The 20,051-nt window shown below is 50.1% G+C and overlaps 3 protein-coding genes across 6 annotated transcripts; 2 read left to right on the top strand and 1 right to left on the bottom strand.

Moving 5' to 3' along the window:
- Window positions 1–341: 341 nt before the first annotated feature.
- On the top strand, window positions 342–6,365 carry zbed4 (zinc finger, BED-type containing 4). Of its 3 annotated transcripts, none has more exons than XM_011613463.2 (2): window positions 342–478; window positions 2,036–6,365. In XM_011613463.2, exon 2 carries the CDS (start codon window positions 2,201–2,203, stop codon window positions 5,963–5,965), a length of 3,765 nt encoding a protein of 1,254 aa, XP_011611765.2. In that variant the 5' UTR covers window positions 342–478; window positions 2,036–2,200; the 3' UTR covers window positions 5,966–6,365. The 3 variants fall into 3 exon arrangements, with proteins under 3 accessions (XP_011611765.2, XP_003972972.2, XP_029707473.1); XM_003972923.3 differs by having other exon boundaries at window positions 394–564; XM_029851613.1 differs by lacking the exon at window positions 342–478 and adding an exon at window positions 588–694.
- alg12 (ALG12 alpha-1,6-mannosyltransferase) lies at window positions 6,147–9,395 on the bottom strand. Of its 2 annotated transcripts, XM_029851617.1 has the most exons (10): window positions 9,221–9,395; window positions 8,680–8,812; window positions 8,436–8,609; window positions 8,156–8,350; window positions 7,985–8,088; window positions 7,679–7,902; window positions 7,429–7,598; window positions 7,276–7,351; window positions 6,986–7,206; window positions 6,147–6,271 (listed from the first exon to the last, which is right to left on the bottom strand). In XM_029851617.1, exons 1-10 carry the CDS (start codon window positions 9,377–9,379, stop codon window positions 6,162–6,164), a joined length of 1,566 nt encoding a protein of 521 aa, XP_029707477.1. In that variant the 5' UTR covers window positions 9,380–9,395; the 3' UTR covers window positions 6,147–6,161. The 2 variants fall into 2 exon arrangements, with proteins under 2 accessions (XP_029707477.1, XP_011611766.2); XM_011613464.2 differs by lacking the exon at window positions 6,147–6,271 and having other exon boundaries at window positions 6,459–7,206.
- Window positions 9,396–9,683: 288 nt separating this feature from the next.
- creld2 (cysteine-rich with EGF-like domains 2) lies at window positions 9,684–12,627 on the top strand. The gene is made up of 10 exons (XM_011613466.2): window positions 9,684–10,047; window positions 10,190–10,272; window positions 10,438–10,548; window positions 10,651–10,742; window positions 10,851–11,027; window positions 11,111–11,209; window positions 11,301–11,384; window positions 11,469–11,564; window positions 11,835–11,972; window positions 12,302–12,627. Exons 1-10 carry the CDS (start codon window positions 9,904–9,906, stop codon window positions 12,355–12,357), a joined length of 1,080 nt encoding a protein of 359 aa, XP_011611768.2. The 5' UTR covers window positions 9,684–9,903; the 3' UTR covers window positions 12,358–12,627.
- Window positions 12,628–20,051: the final 7,424 nt, after the last annotated feature.

Raw genomic sequence — 20,051 nt, 5'->3', positions numbered from 1 at the left:
CCGCCGCAGCGGAGTTAAAATCGATCAGACTGTTTTTAACTTAAAAGGGGGGAATCCATGCCGCCGCAGCGGTCAGTGAACGCACCACAGGTTCGGTCTCGTGCTCGATCAGCACATCACGTTTATGACGTCTCTATTAATATGCTTATTAAAGATGTTACGGATGTTGTTATAAACACAAAAAAAATCTGTTTAGTCGTGACACGTGAACACCAAATAAACTAGTTTTGAAAAAGCGTATTTTGTTTATTATTATTATTATTATTATTATCATTATTATTATTATTATAATTTAATCGATGCGGTTGGAGTCAACGGTGCTTTTATTTGCGGGAGTTCGCCGCTGCTCCCCCCCCCCCCGGTCGTCGCGAAGACCCCGCCGGTGACATCATTAAACATGTTCCTTCCGTCCGACGCTGTGTGGAGCTGCTCCGGCCGAACGTGAAGCGCTAGCAAGCCAGGAGACAAAAGCAACAAAGTGAGCCCCCCCTCCGGATCAATCAAATGTGTCATATTTAACCGTTTAGGAGCCGAAACCCGACGATCTTGGCGTCTTTGTTGACAGTAAGTATCCCCGGCGCGCGTAGCCGCACGCAGACGCGTTAAATGTTACCGGGACGTCGTGGTGAGCCGCCGGTCTGATTCGGATCCCGTGTGGTTCGTACGCTTCCACGGCTGGGTTCTGCCTCGCCAGGTTAGCTAGTGTGTCCTGTGTGTGTGGCCTAGCTGGCAGCTAACCAGCTAGCAGTCACGGTGTCGTCCGAAATTTACTTGACGGCTTTTCCAGGTCGCTCCGCCGTTTACGGGATAGTTGTGGAAGTTCCGTGATCTGGGATGTATTTGCCCGTGTGTTAGTGCGTCCGTGTTGCGCCCATGTGGTGGGTTTTTGTGTGTTTATTAGCGCTGCGGAAGCCCGGTTAGCACCAAGGTAGCCGCCGTGGTGTTTACTGATGATGTAGCGCTAATGGCCAGAGATCAGTCGTTCGGTTGCGGGTGCTTCGACTGTCCGAGGTTCGCCCAAGCATCGGGGTGTGTGTTCACCGCTTTTGACTCGGAGTTGAGCCGCACAGCGGTCCGGGGCGACTCTTTAGGGGCTTGTTATGTAAAGGTTTGTGGCCACTTTTCGGATGTCCTCTCATCTTCCTGGATCGGTCTCGAGCCAAACCCGGAAACGCTCAAAGTGGACCGACTTGTTCGCCGATTCTCCAACATTCTTCTCCTTTGACACGGTTATTAGTAGAAGACAATAAAAGTTGTGGTCGAGAGTGGAATTCAGAATGGAGTTTTGTTCTTTGATGGTTGCCAGTGTCAAACACTGGTTAAAGTTGTGTTTCGTGCTCCTGTGGGCTGCGTTCAAGATCTCCAACGACCTTTTTGGTTCCCGTGTGTCCCGATAAAATCATTCTTTTCTTCATTCCTTCATTCTTATCATCCTCTATTTTCTGTCTCACTGCACTGTTTAAAGGATATTAATTTGGAATTATTGCATTTTGACACTTTGTTTGTTTTATGTAGCAATCTGGGGAAAATAATGAATTCTATAGTTATAACACAGACACAACAGCTCTAGGTGTTATAACATAGGAATGCACTTTTAATGTTGCCAGAAAGTGCAAACTTTTGACTGAAACTGTGGTTATTGTTTTAAAATCACTAGTCACAGCTGATAATAACATGTAACAAAATATTGTTTTACTGATTATGCCCTCAGTTCCTGTTTTTAAATTATTTTACTGGAGTCATGCCTCTATTGGGCATTATAATTTACAGATCCAGGTCCTCCACTTAACCTAAGGGTCCGACTGAACCTGCAAATGGAATCAGGACCATGAAGCCCACCCAAATTTAAAGCTGACGTCACACAGCACAAATTTAAACATCAACTTTTAGCACCTTTGATTGAAATCAGAATTCTGGGTGAGCTATCTAGTGGGCTGTTTCCATGACTGCCTTTTAAAATAACATTTATTTGTGGAAGTCGTGGTTAACGTCTTTCTTTGAAGCGTATCATGCATTGCCTTCTCTCTGCCTGCAGATGGTGCGCAGAGAGGTGGACGTGCGTCAGTCATAAATGGAGAGGGACAGGAAGACGGCCACACACCTGCTCCAGAGCTGCAGTATCGATGACCGCACTCAGTAATACTGACTCCGCTTGACCACGCAGACCTGACGACTCCGCAGAAACCCTTAGGCTACTGTCATGGACGGGGAGGAGGAGATGTGTCACCCGAGCGAGGATCCGGTCGGCGAGGCTAACGGCTCCATAGAGGTCAAGAAAAGAGAAGCGAAAGGCACCTGCCTGAAGATCGAGGGCCAGGACGGCTATGTGTTCAAGTCTTACAGCATCAACCCTCGCGAGACCGTGGATGCAAAACCAGCTGCTAGCTCATCAGTCACACTGCATAAAGACTTCCCACCTTTCCATCTCTCTTCTCAGGATAATAAAGATTTGGAGTTGGACGTAGCCAGCGACGCCGATCTGGCTTCCCCGGCTCCGTCCACCCAATGCCTAAACACTGAAGGAAACGCGGAGAGCGAGGGGTTTGAAAATGGAAATGAAGAAAGCCAACATATCAAGGAGGAGACGGGGGACGCTAACGGCATGGAGGACGAGAGCCAGGACGAGGACAGGCTGGGGTTCGGGAGCTCGTTCGGCCCCTTTGTGATGCGGGACGGCGACGACTACAGCAATTTGCTGAGCGGCTACACGAGCACCCTTTACGACGTGGCCATGGACGCCGTCACTCAGAGCCTTCTGTCGTCCATGAGGAGCAACCCCAATCCCAGGAAAAAGTCCCCCGCGTGGAATCACTTCTGCATATCGCCACGAGACAGTACCAAAGCAATCTGTTTATACTGCATGAAAGAGTTCAGCCGGGGGAAGAACGAGAAAGACCTCAGCACGAGCTGCTTGATGAGACACGTCCGAAGGGCTCACCCCACCGTGCTGCTGCAGGACGGCGCCGACCTCTCCTCGAGCAACCTGATGAGCTCCTTCGCCTCGTCTCTGATACCTCCCATCCCAAACTCGCCAAAAAACGGAGACCTGACCACCAGCGGGCTTTCCACCGCCTCAAAGAACACGTCGCCGTCCACCTCCTCGGCCGAAAACTCAGACCTGTCATCCAAAGACGCCCCCAAAGTGGAACCAAACCCAGACCCGCATCACAAGGCGGACGCCCTCGGCGCCATCCTTGTATCCTCACATTCCAATGAAAATTACACCGAAGACCTGTCGGACGGCGCGTCCGAGCGGCCCCCCGGCACGCCGAAAAGCTCCAGTTCTCGCCGGAGATCGGCCGTCTGGAAACACTTCTACCTGTCCCCGGTCGACAGCTCCAAAGCCGTGTGCATCCACTGCATGAACGAGTTCAGCAGGGGGAAAAACGGGAAGGATTTGGGGACGAGCTGTCTTATTCGCCACATGTGGAGGGCCCACAAAGATGTGGTGATCGAGGAAAACGGCCACGGCAATCACATCCCCCCGCCGTACACGAACCCTCCGTCTCTTCTGTCCCGCACCAAAATACAAGAGGCGCTGGAAATAAAGAAGGAGTCGCCCGTTCTTCCATCCTCGCCAGAAACCCTCGCCGACGACTTGCCCCCAAACATCGAGGGGAGCATGGACATCAAAGAGGAACCCGATGAGCTGATGCATCTCTCAGGGCAGGAGTCCTCTCTGAATCTCTCCTTCGGAGCTCAAGGGGAGGACACGCCCGTCACGTCCTCGCCGTGTGACCTCTCCGAAGGCCCGGACCTTCATCAGGATCACTTGGTCTTTCAGCAAAACAAGAAGATCATGAAGCGGGTGAAGTCTGAAGTGTGGCATCACTTTATCGTGTCGCCGGTGGACCAGCTGAAAGCCCTGTGCCGCTACTGTCCGTGCGTCATCAGCCGGGGGAAGCGCGGCGACTTCGGCACCAGCTGCCTGATGAGGCATCTAATGAGACGCCACCCGGACGTCCTCAAAAACCAAAAAAGCACAGACGAGAAGGAATCGTCCCCTCTTCCCTACAACAACCTCGTTGCAGCGGATGCAGTTTCAGCCAAAGAAACTGAGAACGCGGCCAGCGAGAAGAAGCCGCAGGCCCTGCCCGTCTTCAGCAAGAAGACGTCCAAGCTGTGGAACCACTTCTCCATTTCGCCCGCCGATCCCACCAAGGTGGTCTGTTTGCACTGTAGCCGCACAATAAGCAGAGGCAAAAAGACGACGAACCTCGGCACCAGCTGCCTCTTCAGGCACCTGCAGAGGTTCCACGGACACGTTCTCGAAAGCAACAGCGCTATCTCAGGTGATGTGCCATCTGCTGGCGTCCGCGTTAAACAGGAGCTCATGGAGACGTCCGTTTACGAGGCGGAACAGAACTGCGAGAGGTTTGACGAACACCACCCAGTTGCCAAAAAAATCACCAAACTTCTCGCAGAAATGCTTGCACTGGATCTTCAGCCATCAGCGATGGTGGAGAATGCTGGACTCAGCAGACTACTAGAGTACCTCCAGCCTCAGTATTCTCTACCACCTTCTTCTTATTTTACCAGCACTGCCGTACCAGACATGTACGGAAGGGTGAAGGACGCCGTGCTGACCCACCTGAAAGAGGCCGAAGGCGGCGTGGTCCACTTCACCACTAGTATTTGGGTGAGCAGTCAGACAAGGGAATACCTGACCCTCAGCGCCCACTGGGCCACGTACGAGTCCAGCCTGAGGCCCCAGGGTCAGGACTTCCACTGCTCCGCCCTGTTGAGCGTCTCGCAAATCGACTGCGATCAGGACATGCAGGACATCCCGAAGCAGCTGGAATACCTGTGGGAGTCCTGGATCACCTCATCGGGGTTGAAAAAGGGGTTCACGGTGACCGATAACGCCAACGTCAGGCACACCCTGGAGGACCACGGCCACGTCGCCATGCAATGTTTCGGACACACGATAGACCTCATCGTTAGCGAAGCCATAAAAAGCCAGAGGATGGTCCAGAACCTCCTGAGCATCGCCCGTAAGATCTGCGAGCGCGTGCACCGCTCGGCCAAGGCCAAGGAGAAGCTGGCCGAGCTGCAGAGGGCCCACCAGCTGCCGGAGAATCAGCTGATCCAGGACGTCCCCTCCAAGTGGAGGACCTCCTTCTCCATGCTGGAGCGGCTGGTGGAGCAGAAGAGAGCGGTCGACGAGCTGTCCATCGAGTGCAACTTCAGGGAAATGATCAGCTGCGACCAGTGGGAGGTGATGCTGTCCGTCTGCACTGCACTGAAGCCCTTCGAGGTGGCCTACAGGGAGATGAGCAACCGCACTGCCACCCTGGGACAGGTCATACCACTCATCCACATCCTCAACAGGAAGATCGACCTGCTGTTCGACGAAACCGTGGGCATCGACAACATGCTCAGGTCCCTGAAAGAAGCCATGGTGAGCAGGCTGTCCGCCACGCTGCAGGACCCGCGCTACACGTGGGCCACCATGCTGGACCCGCGGTACAAGACTTCACTGTTCACGGAAGAAGACGCCGAGCAATGCAAGCACGATCTGATCGGCGAGATCGACCTGTCCTCTTCTACCTCACTGGCAGCGGCGTCCCTGTTGCCCAACGGCTGCGGCGAGTCTTCCCCCCAAAGCTCCCACCCAAACGAAGACAACCTCTGGACGCTGATGGACGACATCCGGCACAAGATAAAACAAGAAGAGAAGCCAAAGTCCTCGGAGCTGGCAGTGCTGGAGTACCTCGAGGAGGACATACTCGATCAAAGCTGTGACCCCCTCGACTATTGGAACCTGAAAAAGTTCCTGTGGCCCGATCTTGCCAAAGTAGCCGCCCGCTATCTGGGCTGTCCTCCCAGCATCGTCCCAGCAGAGACTCTGTTCAGCACAGCTAGTGTTAACTGTACTCTAAATCAGCCCAGGCCCGTACTGGACAACATGGAGGGGCTGCTCTTCCTCAAGGTCAACCTCCCTCTCATTTATTTTCAGTACTGATCGCCGCCGTGGATTAACTTGAAAAACCTTTACCAAGGACCAAGTTTCGCTGTGAAATGGGGGGGGGGGGGTGATGATGTAAAATATCAATTCATACACTGATTCTTAATGCAAAGGCCAGATTTGGAGGGTTTTTTTTATTGTGTCCTGTGTACTACTGTTAAACACTTTGGAGCTGTTGTGATGAAAGTCTCAGTCAGAAGTGTATCAGGGAGGGAGGGCTCTTTTCTTGCTGTAGGGGTTGGTGATGATGTGTTTGCTCGTAAATCAATGTCGTTGGGTCCCATGTCTTCTCTCTCCTTGTGCCTTATCCAAAAAAAAAAAAACTACTTCAGGTCAAACTGCTGTAAATACCTTTTGTTGAATCGAGCGGATCGTGTCAGGATGCTTTTGATTACTGCGTATTACCATAGATGCAGAGTTTGTGTTCCGATTGAGAAAAACAAAAAAAAACGTGGCCCAAAAATAAATGCTGTGACTGAAAGATGTTTTAAGTTAATGTTATTTAATTTTTTCATTGTGAATTTGTGGCTCATGGTACTGTCGTTAAGAAATAGAACCTTTTTTAAAAGACCTGCTTTATGTTTTTAATATGTATAATATTGCTGTATTTTCAGAATAAGCGGTTTGTTTGAAATATACAAATGTCTCTTAAGCACAATTTAAGTTTATGTCCTGGGGATTAAATTATGGGGTTATTATTTCGTAAAACTGTACTGTACATTTTTATAAGAAATGACCTCTGAATCTAATTTGATAAATGTTTTAGCAGTGACTGGAACCATGCAAATTTTGTGGTCATTTGTAAATAAAGCTTTTCCTAATGCAGTGTGTGTGGCGGCACGATCTTTGCTTCTTTAGGACCCCAACAGCGGGGGCAGCTTCACTGCAAGTATGAGAAAAGGATGAGCCTTTTCCATCCTACAATAACAAAATAGTCCCTTTGTTCAGAAAACACATTCCTGTAAATTCCAAGGTCGAACCGGTCGGTTCAGGCTCGTTGTTTTGGCTGCCTCGCACCTGCCTTTCGCTCCATCAGCACAGTTTTCCTCTCTAATCGCACGCTGAGAGGAGGGAAGTGAAGCGGGTTGAAGGCAATGTTGCTGTAACCTTCCACGAAGGCCAGGGGCTGGTGGGTGTCCCGCAGCAGCTTTATCTTGGTGACGTTTGCCTCCATCAGTAGGTGCGAGTACGCGTCCATCTCAGGGCTCTCGGGGCTGAGGTCCTCACGTTTATCGTATCTGTTAGCAACGAAATGCACGTCAAACGGGGATGGATTACCGAGCTAAGGCGAGAGAAAACGCACCGACCTCCAGTTTTTGTTCTGCTCCAAGAAACGAGAAACTCCTGTTTCGGCAGCGTAAGTGTCAATGTGCACAAAGACGTCTGAAATAGCAGAAGAATCGGGTTCAAAGAGATCGGTTACGTTAGCAAAGGCTACAGCTGATGATGTCTGGACGTACCTGCTGTCGCTGGCAACAGCCGGTGCAGTTCCTGCAAGCCTCGTCCTCCTGGGTAGTTGTAGTGGGACACGTACAAGCAGACGCCCGAGTACGCTGCGTTGGCCAACAGCTGTCCCACCACGACGGCCGAACCCAGTTTATAAATGAGGGATTTCTGGTAGTTGCACAAGCTTAAAACACAGGTGATGACGGTAAACGGGTCTCTGCTTTGAATGTCCGACAGCGTAAAAAGGTTCAGGGAGGCACCTACATGAAGGAACAGCCTCGGGCAGCGACCAGGCTGAGCACGGGGAAGGTGTAGATGATGAAGCGCATCTCTTTGTGGGGCAGCAGCGAGTAGAGGAGTATAAACCCAGCAGTGGGCAGCAGCAGCGGGCTCATGCGTCTATCCAGGAGGCCAACGGGAACGAAGAGCAGCGTGCAACCCAGCGCGCGAGGCACGGCGGAGTAAAAGTACCAAAGGAAGGGAGAGGTTTACTGGGAGAGAGGAGTTAGGGAGACATCTTAAAGAGGTGTGTAAAAACATATGGGGCGACGTCGAGTAAGGAAAGGATATTCCCCAGTTAGAACTTTTGTTGAGGATGGTGTTGTACCACAAAACCTGACCTTCAGGCCACAAAAGCCTCCTCCAAAAGAAGGTGTCAATGGACACGGTTAGAGCTGCAAAATAAAGAAAAAGTTTAAAAAAAAGAGTTTATGTGCGACTGATACTACACTCACAACTCACCCAGTGAAGCGATGCCAGCAGGAAGAGCATAGTAGAGCAGCTGGCCCACTCCCAGTTTCCTGCTCAGTAATGACATCAGCAGCATGAGACCCAGGAAGAGGCAGAGCTCCGATCGGAACACGATGATAACCAGAGCAGAGAGGCCGATGAACCGGCCGTATTTCTGAGCCATCCAAGATGTGAATGCGAACAGAACTGTGCAGAAAACCCTCATATGAACACAAAAATAAGCAAAATTCAGAATCTCTGGATTATCCTGAAAAATTCCGAAACTTCTCACCGATTGGCAATGCAAAAACATTCGGAAGAGTTCTGGTGCTGTAGAACATGAGGTGAAACTGTGAAGCACAGATCAGACAGAACAGCGCTGCGACCGTAGAGCCAAACTGCCTCCTCGCCTCCCCGTGCATGTGCCAAAGTGCCCCGACGACGCAGAGACCTAGAGAGGCTCGGACTGCACGCGGGACGTCAACAGCACATTAGCTGCAACAATGTCTCCAATAGGTGAGATCTTTGCAGCTTACCAGTCAGTTGTGTGTAGAATTTTGGTGCATCCAGCACAGAGGACAGAAACACCACAGGAGAGGAGAGGATGGAGAGAAACAGGGGGCCAAGGAAGCTTCGTGGCACCACCCCAGGAAAGTCATGATGGTCATACTAAAAGTCAGGACAGGTGCATGTGGGATCAACACGAGCACAATCGCGCCTTGCAAAGGCCTGTGAGCGGATATAAGCTGTTCATATGCATATACACATATGTTGGATTTGAGCAAATTACTGCAGTAACTCGCTGTATGATTACAAAGTAAATATATCTGGTGATTGGTATGATTATAAATATAAAAGGACCTAATCTCATGTCACTATGTTGAAATCCAAGTGTCTTGTTTTCCCTACAGCTGTATTAAATAAAGCACATGCTCACTTTTTTGTGATATAAAACATGAGATTTGATCAATTCTGTGTATATTTTATCAATTTTATTCTGCTGTCTACTTATTTCATTTGTCATGATCAGAGCTAGCTCGTTAGCGCACATAAGCCTGCATAAAATGTGCTGCTTACCTTGTCAAAGTTAACTCTGTGGTACAGAATGTCGTGCGTCGCTTGTAGATTAAAACTCTCTTCAACTTTTGAAAAAGGACAAATTAATAAATGCAAGAGAGCCACTGATATTAATAAAAATAGTAGTGGAAGCCCCAACACAGCCCCCTTCTTAGCCATGACAGGAGAAACATTAAGTCACGTCCGGTCTTTCCAGGAAGTTCACAACCGAACATTTACGTCGTTAAAACATGTTTTTATTTTATTTTACATAGAAAGTTTTATCCTATTGGCAATCGTACGTTCTCAGATCTTTAAAAAGATAAGAAAATAAATAGTTTTAAATGAATGGCAGGAATTCGTGAATTTTTCGCAGTAGGAAGGGCCTTCTTTGTCCCGCGCGTGGCGGCTTGTAATTGGTCCACCTTGTGAGTGACAGGACTGTAGAACCAATCAGCGCAAGCCACAAGTCGTCAAAGGCGCTGACGCGGAAATCTGAAAATGCTTCGTTTTTTCACCACCCGGCATGTAAATAGTAGAGTAGTTCTGCTTTCAATAGATAACGGGAGCATAAAGTTAATATCAGACAAGCTCGTTTAGATGTATCCACGCCACCCACCCCTTTAGTGTTATTGTAGGCTCGCCAGCGAGTAGGTTTAAGCCGCTTTTCTGAGATGAAATTGTCTCTGAATTGACCCGCTGAGATGCTGACCGTTGTTTCGGAGCTGCGGCCGCTGCAGCTTTTGTCTTATTTAACTGTTATTTTACTTTTTCAACTCACCGACGCCAAGAGAGATTTAAAAAGCGCGTGTCTGACCTGTCAGCAAATTACTGAGAACTTCAACAAGGTAACGGAAGAATTTCACAACATGCCCACAGTGTTTTTATTGATTGTGCATGTTTGTTGCTACCTGCCTTTTGTATTAATTGGCTTTTGCTTCCAACCCCCCTTTTTTTCCTGTTTTCTGTACATTTGATCCTTTTCATCAGGGCTTTGAAAGAACAGCAAAACAGAACTTTGGTGGAGGCAACACGGCCTGGGAGGAGAGAAAACTGTCTAAATATGAGACCAGGTGAGACGGTGCAGCCTGTTCTGCAGCGGTCACGTTGCCCTGGGAGCTGCTCAGCAAATATTTGTTAGCTGGAATCACAATGGGTCAAACTTCTAGATAAGCAGATGATGTTGTCTGTGGGGGAAATGTATTGATATGTGACTCCAGTCTTGTTTCTTCTCGCAGCGAGATCCGTCTCGTGGAGATCGTGGAGGGTCTGTGTGACAGCAGCAGCTTCGAGTGCAACCACATGGTAGAAGAGCACGAAGAGCATTTCGAAACTTGGTGGTTCAAGAGGTGCGACGTGTAACGTGCATGCAGCGGTCGGACGGCGGTCGCGGCTGGGTGGGATCACACACGTGAAAGACAGAAATCACAATATCTGTTGTCGCGGTGCAGGAAAACAAAACATCCAGATCTGCACAAGTGGTTCTGCGTTGAGACCATCAAAGTCTGCTGTCCGAAAGGAACGTTTGGGCGCGACTGCAGCTGTGAGTGTCGCGTTCATGCTAACCGTTCACCACTGAGGTGGTTCTCTTTAAGATTCCTGTCCAGAAATGAGCGCACACGACAAAGTTTTGGTTTGGTTGCCTCCGTAGCTTGTGTGGGAGGCTCCGAGAGGCCTTGTCATGGAAACGGGGAGTGCGATGGAGACGGGACTCGGGGAGGAAACGGAAAGTGCAGCTGTAACCACGGTTACACAGGGGAGTTCTGCCTGGACTGCATCGAAGGCCACTTCAGCGAAGCGCGAAACGACACCTTCTCTCTCTGCACGGGTGACTTTCGGACCGTCGGCTTCATCTGTGACACGCGTGAACGCAGATCCGGTTTAAAATGGGGCTTTGAACGCTTCTTGCAGAATGTCACTCATCCTGCAAAACGTGCACGGGAGCGACCAATCGGGACTGTGAGGAGTGCAAGGAAGGCTGGGAGGAAACCGACCAGGAAGCTTGTGTCGGTGAGAAGCTCCACTAGAAAGGAAACAGAAGAGAGATGGGAATTTTTGCCATAAATGTACAGTTGATTTAATTCTGTCTCGCATGTTCCAGACGTGAACGAGTGCTCCGGAGACCCTCCTCCCTGTAAAGAAGATCAATACTGTCTGAACACAGATGGTTCCTACTCCTGCAAAGGTAGGATTCTGCCCTCTGTGGTGTTGTGTTTAAGCTTAATAAGAGAAGAACTCATTAAATTAACGCTTGTCTTCTGCCTCTCAGCCTGTGACAAAGTCTGTTCTGGCTGCACCGGACCTGGTGCTGATCAGTGTCAGAGCTGTGCCGGCGGATACCACGAGTCAGAGGGGACCTGCAAAGGTATAAGTCAAAATAAATACTGCCCAGTTCAGGAAATACGTAAAATACTACGTATTTGAGTGGAAAGCTGAATCAAAGCACAATCTTGATCATAAATGACACCTTTATTTTTACCCTCAATAAACTTTCTTAAATAGAATATACTCTGAAACTGATTAAACTTCTTTTAAGAGCACGTAAACATGGATTTATTTTTTTTACTGGTATCTCCTCAGTGTTGTAGGGTGTCCCCTATAAACTCACTAATGTTCTGACCGGTTCTGCCCACAGATGTGGATGAGTGTTCCCAGCCAGACCCTGTGTGCACCGAGGAGCACCAGAAGTGCATCAACACCCACGGCAGCTACATGTGCGTCTGCACGGGTGGTTACGAGGAGAAAGATGGCAAGTGTGTCCAGACTGTACCAGGTGAGCTTTATAAATTGTCCTGTTTGAATTTTCTGTATGTATTCAAATGTTTAATTTGGATTTTTATATTCATTTGAATTAAATGTGAGTGTAAGTCTACACATCCGCCACTAGAGGGAAGCATCGCCCGCTGCTTTGTGTTGCTGCAATGCATTGTGGGATGTGTAGTATATGTTCGAAACACCCTACAGGCGGAATTTCATTGAATTTCAATGTTATAATTAAATGATATGGAGGGGAAACGCAAATTTGGTTTTAATTTATAATTAAGTAAATAATTATAGATAAACTTCAGACTACAGTCACATTGATTTGTTCTTTCTGATTAGAAGAAAAGGATTCTGAAGCATCTGAGGCAACCAGCGATCCACACGGAGAGCTCTGAACTGGAAACCAGGAAGGAATGGTTCGAATATTTGCACATGGGGACCAACATTGTCCACGACAGGAACTCGGAGCAATGTCTGCAATTATGAGCAACAAACCAGCAGATCATGGGTGAACAGAAGAGGAATAAAAGACACTTCCTGCTCTTAGATCATTTTGGTCATTGTTGTTTCTCTGCTGTGCTCACTAGTACCACTTGATGGCTCTATTTGTTGTACTGTTTTTAAATCGAAAGTGTTTCAATAAAGGTGAGTCATGTTAAAATGAACGGCGGTGCAGTACCCCGCAGTGGCCACAGGGCGGCAGTCTAACGACACGAAACGGTCGGACGCGGTCTTTACCTAAAATGACCCGAAGTTGACTCGTGACTGTTTCATTGTTTTGACTATTTTCACGCTCAAGACACGACCAAATATGTTCAACTAAAGGAAATCCTCTTGGATTTTATTCCCACACACGAGAAATCCCTTTATCTCTGAGAAAATGTCCTCCCACCACATAAATCCAGACTATTTTCCCTGTGGCCCCCCTCACAAAGGCCCCGGTATCAGCGGCATCTCCTCCTTCTCCTCTCAAAATCTACGCGGCCACATCCGAGGCCTTTTCCACGTCCCAGTTCTGGATCAAAGCGGTGTTTTTCCAGCCTGACTCGCATTACAGCGACTCTTCCCGCGGGATGATGTCGGTTGTTTTGACTCCTCAAGGTTCCTCTGAGGTGAGGGGAGCAGCCAGTCAGGACCTGTCTGAGCCGGAGCCCAGACAGGCCATCATACCGCCATCTCCCCTCAGCTGCTGCCCAATGCTTCCCTCTCCCAGATGTGAACTCCTGTCTGTGGGAAGGAGGGATGATGGGAAAATGTTCTTTCCCACATGCACAATATTATCCAGTTGTTGTGGTTCAGAGATAGAAAAACACCCATATTTCCATTTTTTTTCCTACTTTTACTTCCCCACCTTGACTTTAATGTTCAGGTCTGATATCGAACCCAGAGGAGTTCAACTTTCCTCTTATTTTTCCCTCAGTCTTGAGTTAAACGACAGCAGCCCTGCAGTGACGGATGTGTTATTGGGTGAAAGTGGTCCTCAGGTTAGCCGACAACCCAAACACAGCATGAGTCAGCACATGACTAAAGCATGACTCAGCGTACCTGCTGTGAGGCCGCAACACCCAGCGAGGTGAATTCGGCTTTTAATAGAAGCGTGACAGCGAGGAGGAACACTCGATACGACGCCTCGTCGCTCTGGAGACGGGAGAAACAAGCGTTTGTGGCGGCGAGCTGTTGCCGAGCGAGGCGGCGCTCGCCAGGAGGATTAGCATCAGAGTCAACAGGAAGTCAGCCGCCTTTTTTAGCCGGGCGGCTTAATATTGACACGAGCGGCCTTATCTTTAGCCCTGAATGGTAAAACAATATCAGCCAGTATTTGTTTATTGCTGGTGGATGCTAACCAAAAGGTTAGCGCAGAGACGTTGACGTCAGAGCGGGCGGTTCTGCTGCCTCCCCGGACCTTCCTGGGACGGTTTCCCGGACCTCCGTCCATGTCTGGGGAGGAGCAGCACTCGGCGGCGAGCAGCACGTGTAGCTGGGTGACGGCGAGGACACTGACAGGAGCAGCCCGGTCCGCTCGCCGTTAGCCTCCCTTGGACCCTCCCCTCCCTGGTGTCGTCGCTCTTGTCCTCATCTTCGTGCATCGTTGAATAAAATCTACAGTATATTTACATCTCTATTTAGGTTCCACGTTTACCCCGAGTATGGTTATTGAGACGGACTCCGAAGTTCTGAAACCATGTTTTGAATAATAATATTCTTCTTCGTGTCCATGTAAAGGTCGTGAAACCGACCGGAGAACACCCCGACCTCCCACGGGTCACAAAACATTCCCCTTCCCGCAGCTTTGCCGCCGTGAAAGTGGCGAGTGTGCGACCAGGATCCATACGACAGAGCGCCCCGGCAGCGCCGTACCCGGTGGCCACGCCCCCTGGCGGTGGAGGAATACCAATGGAGTGATTGGCCTTTATGTGCTAAATTGTGGACACAATAAAGGGAAGGCTTTGCTGTCCTATATTCCAGCCTGCTCACATTCCGGGGCCCTGTGGGAATTCTGCTCCGCTTCGGCCGCGATGGTTGGAATCCCCCCACCGCACATGCCGCACCCCCCCCCCGTGAAACCTTTATTATTGTTGTCGCCTTAGGGCCCAGTGGCCCTCAGACCTTTCCGTGGCGTGCGTCCCCAGGGGGCGGAGCGCCGCTGCCACTCGTAGTTTTCACCATCATGAATTTACGTAGGAAGACTGTGAAATTCCTTTTAATGCTCTGTGACGGCTCCGGCCCGCCGGCCAGCATGCTCCGGCATTGCCCCGTAATTACACTACAATACCCATGGGGCCGTGGGTCAGGCCCCAGAGAGGCGGAGCGTTGGGAGGCGGAGCTACAGTCCAACACCTTCAGAGGTGCTGAGGCTGCGTTTTCCCTTAAAAATCAACATCCACAGCTGCTCTGTTTTCACCGTCCTCCATAGCAAACCAGCACTAACCAGTCCGACTGGTTGGGACTGGTTGTGCGCGCTAACTAGGGTGTGTTAGTCGGCGTGTCTCAGTGGTTAGGGAGTTTTGCTAATAATAAAGCTAATTAATAGTTTAATTGAATAGAAATCAACAAACAAACGAAGAGCGAGTGCTTTATATTCATCGCTCAGTGGAAAAATCAAGTTACTCGACGTTGGCGTCGATCTGTGACGTTTGTATTATACAACGCGACGGCGCACATCTTATTCGTGAGCGCACGAGTTCACACAAGCCGACTCCTTTTTTGGGGACTCGTGAACAGGAAACAAGCGTGTCGGGACTCAAGGTCGCCCCCTACAGGCGCCATGGAGCCGTCACGAGGAAAGTTTCCTGTTGCTAAAGTTGGATTCCCACCACCCTGCTTTGATGTACATCCTTATTGGCAGGTTCGCGTCGTCCAGAGGCTTACGCTAGCGACGGTTGCCATGGTTACCTAAAATATAAAACCCCTGGTATTCACAAAACAGTGCTTCACCCTTGATTCTGATCCGTACGTTGCACAGAGGCAATGATGCAACGACCCACCGCTGCGTAACGCACGTGACACACATGCACTCACACATGCACTCACACATGCACTCACACTTGCACTCACACGTGCACTCGCGCAGCCCGCTCGTGTCAATCAGCAGCCCTGACAGGCCGTCTCCTCCTGCTTCAACAACAATACATCAGGACACAAAGACGCAGACACTTGTTAGCCGTCATGCCGAGCCGCTCCCACTCCGTCTCCTTCCCTTTCATTCCCTTTCTCTCTCCCACCGTTGGTAGGTGGTGGCGATTTTTCCATATTTAATTCACTGAATGCCTCGATTCAAACATTCTATGCACGTGTGTGTGTGTGTGTGTGTGTGTGTGTGTGTGTGTGTTTGCACATGTGCTGCTCTCCGTGCACACAAGTCAACGCCGATGAGCTGTGCAAGAAGCGTTTGAGGGATTTTAATACGCTGAGTGATTGACTTCTTATACACTAAGTGTGCACATTATATTCCGTGTGCGTGTGTGTGTGTGCATGTGTGTGTGTGTGTGTGTGTGTGTGTGTGTGTGTGTGTGTGTTTCACCTGTGCGTAACTGATGGCGCATGCACACATGCAAGTACAAGAGTTTCTTTTAACAATGGAATAAAAAGAATTCGCCGAGGACAGCGGAGAAGATGGTGTCGAGAAGAGGGTGGAGTGCATGTGTTGGAGTGCGCGCGTGTGAGGGGCGGGGGCAGGAGTTAGAGCAGATGGCAGACGACATTGCTGCTGCCCCTCCCCCTCCACTCCTTCTTACCCCCCCCCCCCTGCCATGGCAGCTCAGCGGGTTATGGAGTAGGGGCAATTAACAAGCAGGGAGGAGGCCCCTGCACACCCACCGCACAATCCACCTTCACCCAAGCGAGCGCGTGTCACCGAGGAGCACTCCATCAAGCCACCTCCCCCGGGGAGGGGGGGGGGGGGGCGTGCTCACGTCTCCATTAGAGGCAGTTGGGTTGAAAGCTGTCAATCCGGCATCTTATCCGGGAAGCATCTTCAAAACCTTCAGTTAAAACAGAAAAATGTTGCAAATGGAGCTTTTCCCCGCTGCGTCCCTTCCCTCCGGCGTTGACTCGCCCCTCCCCCCCCCCCCCCCCTCCCGCCGGCGCGGCCTGTCATGTGCAGCCTATGATTAGAATAATAAGACTAATTAAATCCATATCGCGGCGGGTTCTCCCGCGCAGCGCGCCCGTTTTCTAACCCGCCATTGGAAGCAGGCGCCACACACGACAGTGGGCTACTGTCGGCGAGGCCTTCTGGAACATAAACACGCCATTATAAACGCTCAGCTGTTAGAGGGGCTGCTTTGGCCCGCTCGGGCAGCATGTATAGACTTTCCATTTAAGGCCGCGTCCAGGAACAGGAGACTTTTAAAAGAGCCAAGAGAAGGAACAGTAACACAGTGTATAAATAGACAGAGCGAGAGGGAGAAAGAAGCAGGAGCTTTCCCTCCGTCTGAAGGCTGAAACAGTCGCTCACATCGGGCGGCGTGTTTGACCCGTTCTGACGCCGTTGTTTGACGCGATGAACGAGGGCTGATGGGAACGGAGCGAGGCGAGACTGTCTCCGAGGCGACGGCAAAGGAAGGAGGTCAAAAGCGACGCACGTCGGACGTGGGGAAGAACAGGGAACAGAACGCTGGGAAGGTTTTTTTGGAAGTGTCTGTGTCACATTTAATCGATGCTTCGCACCCCGCGGCTAAGCTAGTTGTAGCCCTGTAAGAGTACACATAATGCTCACATGCAACTGTGGGAATTGTTGATTTTTAACATTAATTTTTGATGGTAATGGTCTTTACATGGATTCATTGCTGTAGATTATGCCCCCCCCCCCCCCCCCCCCACCACTGACCTTTGCTTCAGTGATCCATCATCCTTTATACCACATGCACACACACACCCCCCCCACACACACACGTCCTCGTATTGCTATCTTTGTGGGACACAATGCATTTCCCAGCTGCCTACCTTGACCCCCACCCATCCCAGCACCCCCTCAAGCTTTAAACCAACCCTCAAACACTCCTTTCAATTTGTGGGCAAGAGGCAAAATGGCCCCGCTTTGCTAGTAGAATGAGTATTTTGGTACTCAGTATGTAGCCAATACAAGGACACACACACACACAGTGGCAGACGTGCAGCTCAGGCCACAGAGAACCACTGTGGAGAGCATTTAAGCTTTCTATTGATCACGTGGAACTGACAGAGGTAACTCAGGGGATCCCCGACCTGACATCACACGCACACACACATGCGCACACACAGTAGAGTTTTGTCAGTTTCGCAGACTGTCTGTCTCCTTGTCGATCCAGCGGTGACTGTAACTAGGTGTAATGGCCAACCTGTGGTTTGCTGCTCTATGAGCCTATTCACAAGCCCCTCGGCCCCTTCTACACACACACACACACACACACACACACACACACACACGCACACACACACACACACACACACACACACACTGTTTACAGTGATGTGTTTGGACTGAGTTGCTAATTGAAACATATTTCTTTTTCCATCCCAAAGAGTAAAGGGCATCCCTATTTTCTATTTTCCCAGTGTGAAGGTGAGCTGTGTGTGTGTGTGTGTGTGTTGGGGGCTGGCAGTGCCTTTGTGGAATAATTTAGCTGTGGGGTCCACTGTGGCGGGGAGCCATACAAATCCCAGCTCCTAATATTCTGGGCTCCGTCATTGGGAGGCAGGTACAAACTGAAGACGGCTTCAAATGCTTAAACCCAGGAAGTAAACATTTATATAGTGGATCAGAGTCCTTCTTTGAGCTTCGAGATGTAAATCCAGTATATACGAGCGACTCGGGGGGGACACAACAAAGTAAATAAATCTAATGTTGTCACTGTGTATTTACACGTGTCATAATTTGATTCTGCGCTGTGTGAATATAAACAAGAACATCAAGATGAAGGAGCTGTTTTCCACAGCTGTCTTTCTCCTCCCGCCACGACCCTTAAAACTGGGTAACGAGGAACCTTTTAACCAGTCCTGATCTTGAACAGACCTCCTCGGGCTGCTCTCTGCTCAGCCAACACCTTTATATATGTTGGCTCCATTTATTGCCTGTGACAGGCTCCCGTCCACCGATTCTTCTTCCTTTCGACAATATTGGTTGTTATTTCAATCGAGGCTCTGAAATATAACCCTCTCTGACATTTTTCAAGCTTTACAGCTGCAACACTTGTGCACATTTGGCCCACAAAGATTAATATTAAATCAGGCTGTCTTGGATAAGTCGATATCGTTCCTTTACTTCATAAAATATGACTCCAACCCACTGTGGGGACCGCACAGCTAACTCTTAATAGCATTGTCTGCTGCTGGAGACAATAGGCCGCATACAGCTGCTGTCGTTTGACGGCTTTATGGCAACCGATGGCGGCCGCGGGAGTCCGATTTGGACATCTGGGTATGTGGGTACGCGGTGTCATCCATTAGCTTGTTTAAATACATGTCGTCCCTCAGCACAACCAGAGCCAGGACCGAAGATCTGCTGCCAGGATAGAGAGTTTCTGAGTGGATCCTGGAGGACTTCGAGGGGTTCGTGTGGAGGCTGCTGTCACGTGCACTATCATACATGCATTGACAAGAAGGAGAAAGCACTGGGGGAAGCAGCTTAGCTTCGGATTGATCTCTGTTCCCTCCTGGAGGTGACGTCCAACCTTCGCAGGTGTCCACAGCATCGGCTATATGGCAGCATTTACAACATTCCTGATGGCTTTGGAGGACATGAGGAAACATCTGTGGGGGGACGCCGTGTCCCGGGTTAATATGAGCCTGAAAACCTCTGGCTGATTAACTTATACGAGTGGACTAATCCCGTTATGCTGTATCGGTGATCTGTCAAACACGCCCACGCCACGTTCGGGCCATAGATCTTGGAGCCAGGCCCGGGGTCGAAACATCTGGGACCCTCAGCGGTTAATCTGATCACTGGCTGGACGGCCAGGCTGGAGCTGCTTCGGGGTGTGTTCACACACTCCTGGTCCTCATCGGGTCACGTGCTTTTGGGCATTCAGGATCAGGAGCGTCCGCTGGCGGCCGGCGTGCCAGCGCCGACCCAGTGCGGGTTTCCATGCCGGTGTGTCTTTCTACCTTTCTCTGACACAACAAAAGGAGCCATCTGTAGCCTTTGTCTTCGATGGGGGATAAGCCGAAGCAATCCAGCCTTCGTAGAACTGATCTGCTGCGGGGTCGGCGTCCTCATAATCCTTTTAAGACCGGGCGACTTCTTGTCCAACCCGGAGTTTAGAAGGTGCAGGAAGCGTTTCGGACCAGGAGCCACGTGAGCGCGTCATTAGAAACAATCGCTACTGTTTGGGCAGATTTTGACCAACCCGACTATCATTAAACGCCACGGTCATGTGACTGGTCACGTGACTGCAACAGGAAGTGAAACAGTTGTTTCCCCGTCACTTCAGGTTTGGGTCCATCCGGGCTGCCCCTGAACCCTTCCAGAGGTCCACTTTGGACAGCTGCGCGTTAGCCGAGGTTGTTTCTGAGAAGAGAGCAGCAAGGTGCATGTCTGTAGCCCAGCGTGCACACGTGCAAGTGCACGTGAACACTTGTCTGTTATTGTTTTTGATCTCCTGATTCTTCT

The sequence above is a fragment of the Takifugu rubripes genome, chromosome 18 (genome assembly GCF_901000725.2).
Source record: "Takifugu rubripes chromosome 18, fTakRub1.2, whole genome shotgun sequence".
In the NCBI taxonomy this organism is placed as follows: Eukaryota; Metazoa; Chordata; class Actinopteri; order Tetraodontiformes; family Tetraodontidae; genus Takifugu; species Takifugu rubripes.
This window is presented reverse-complemented; position numbering and strand designations above follow the sequence as displayed.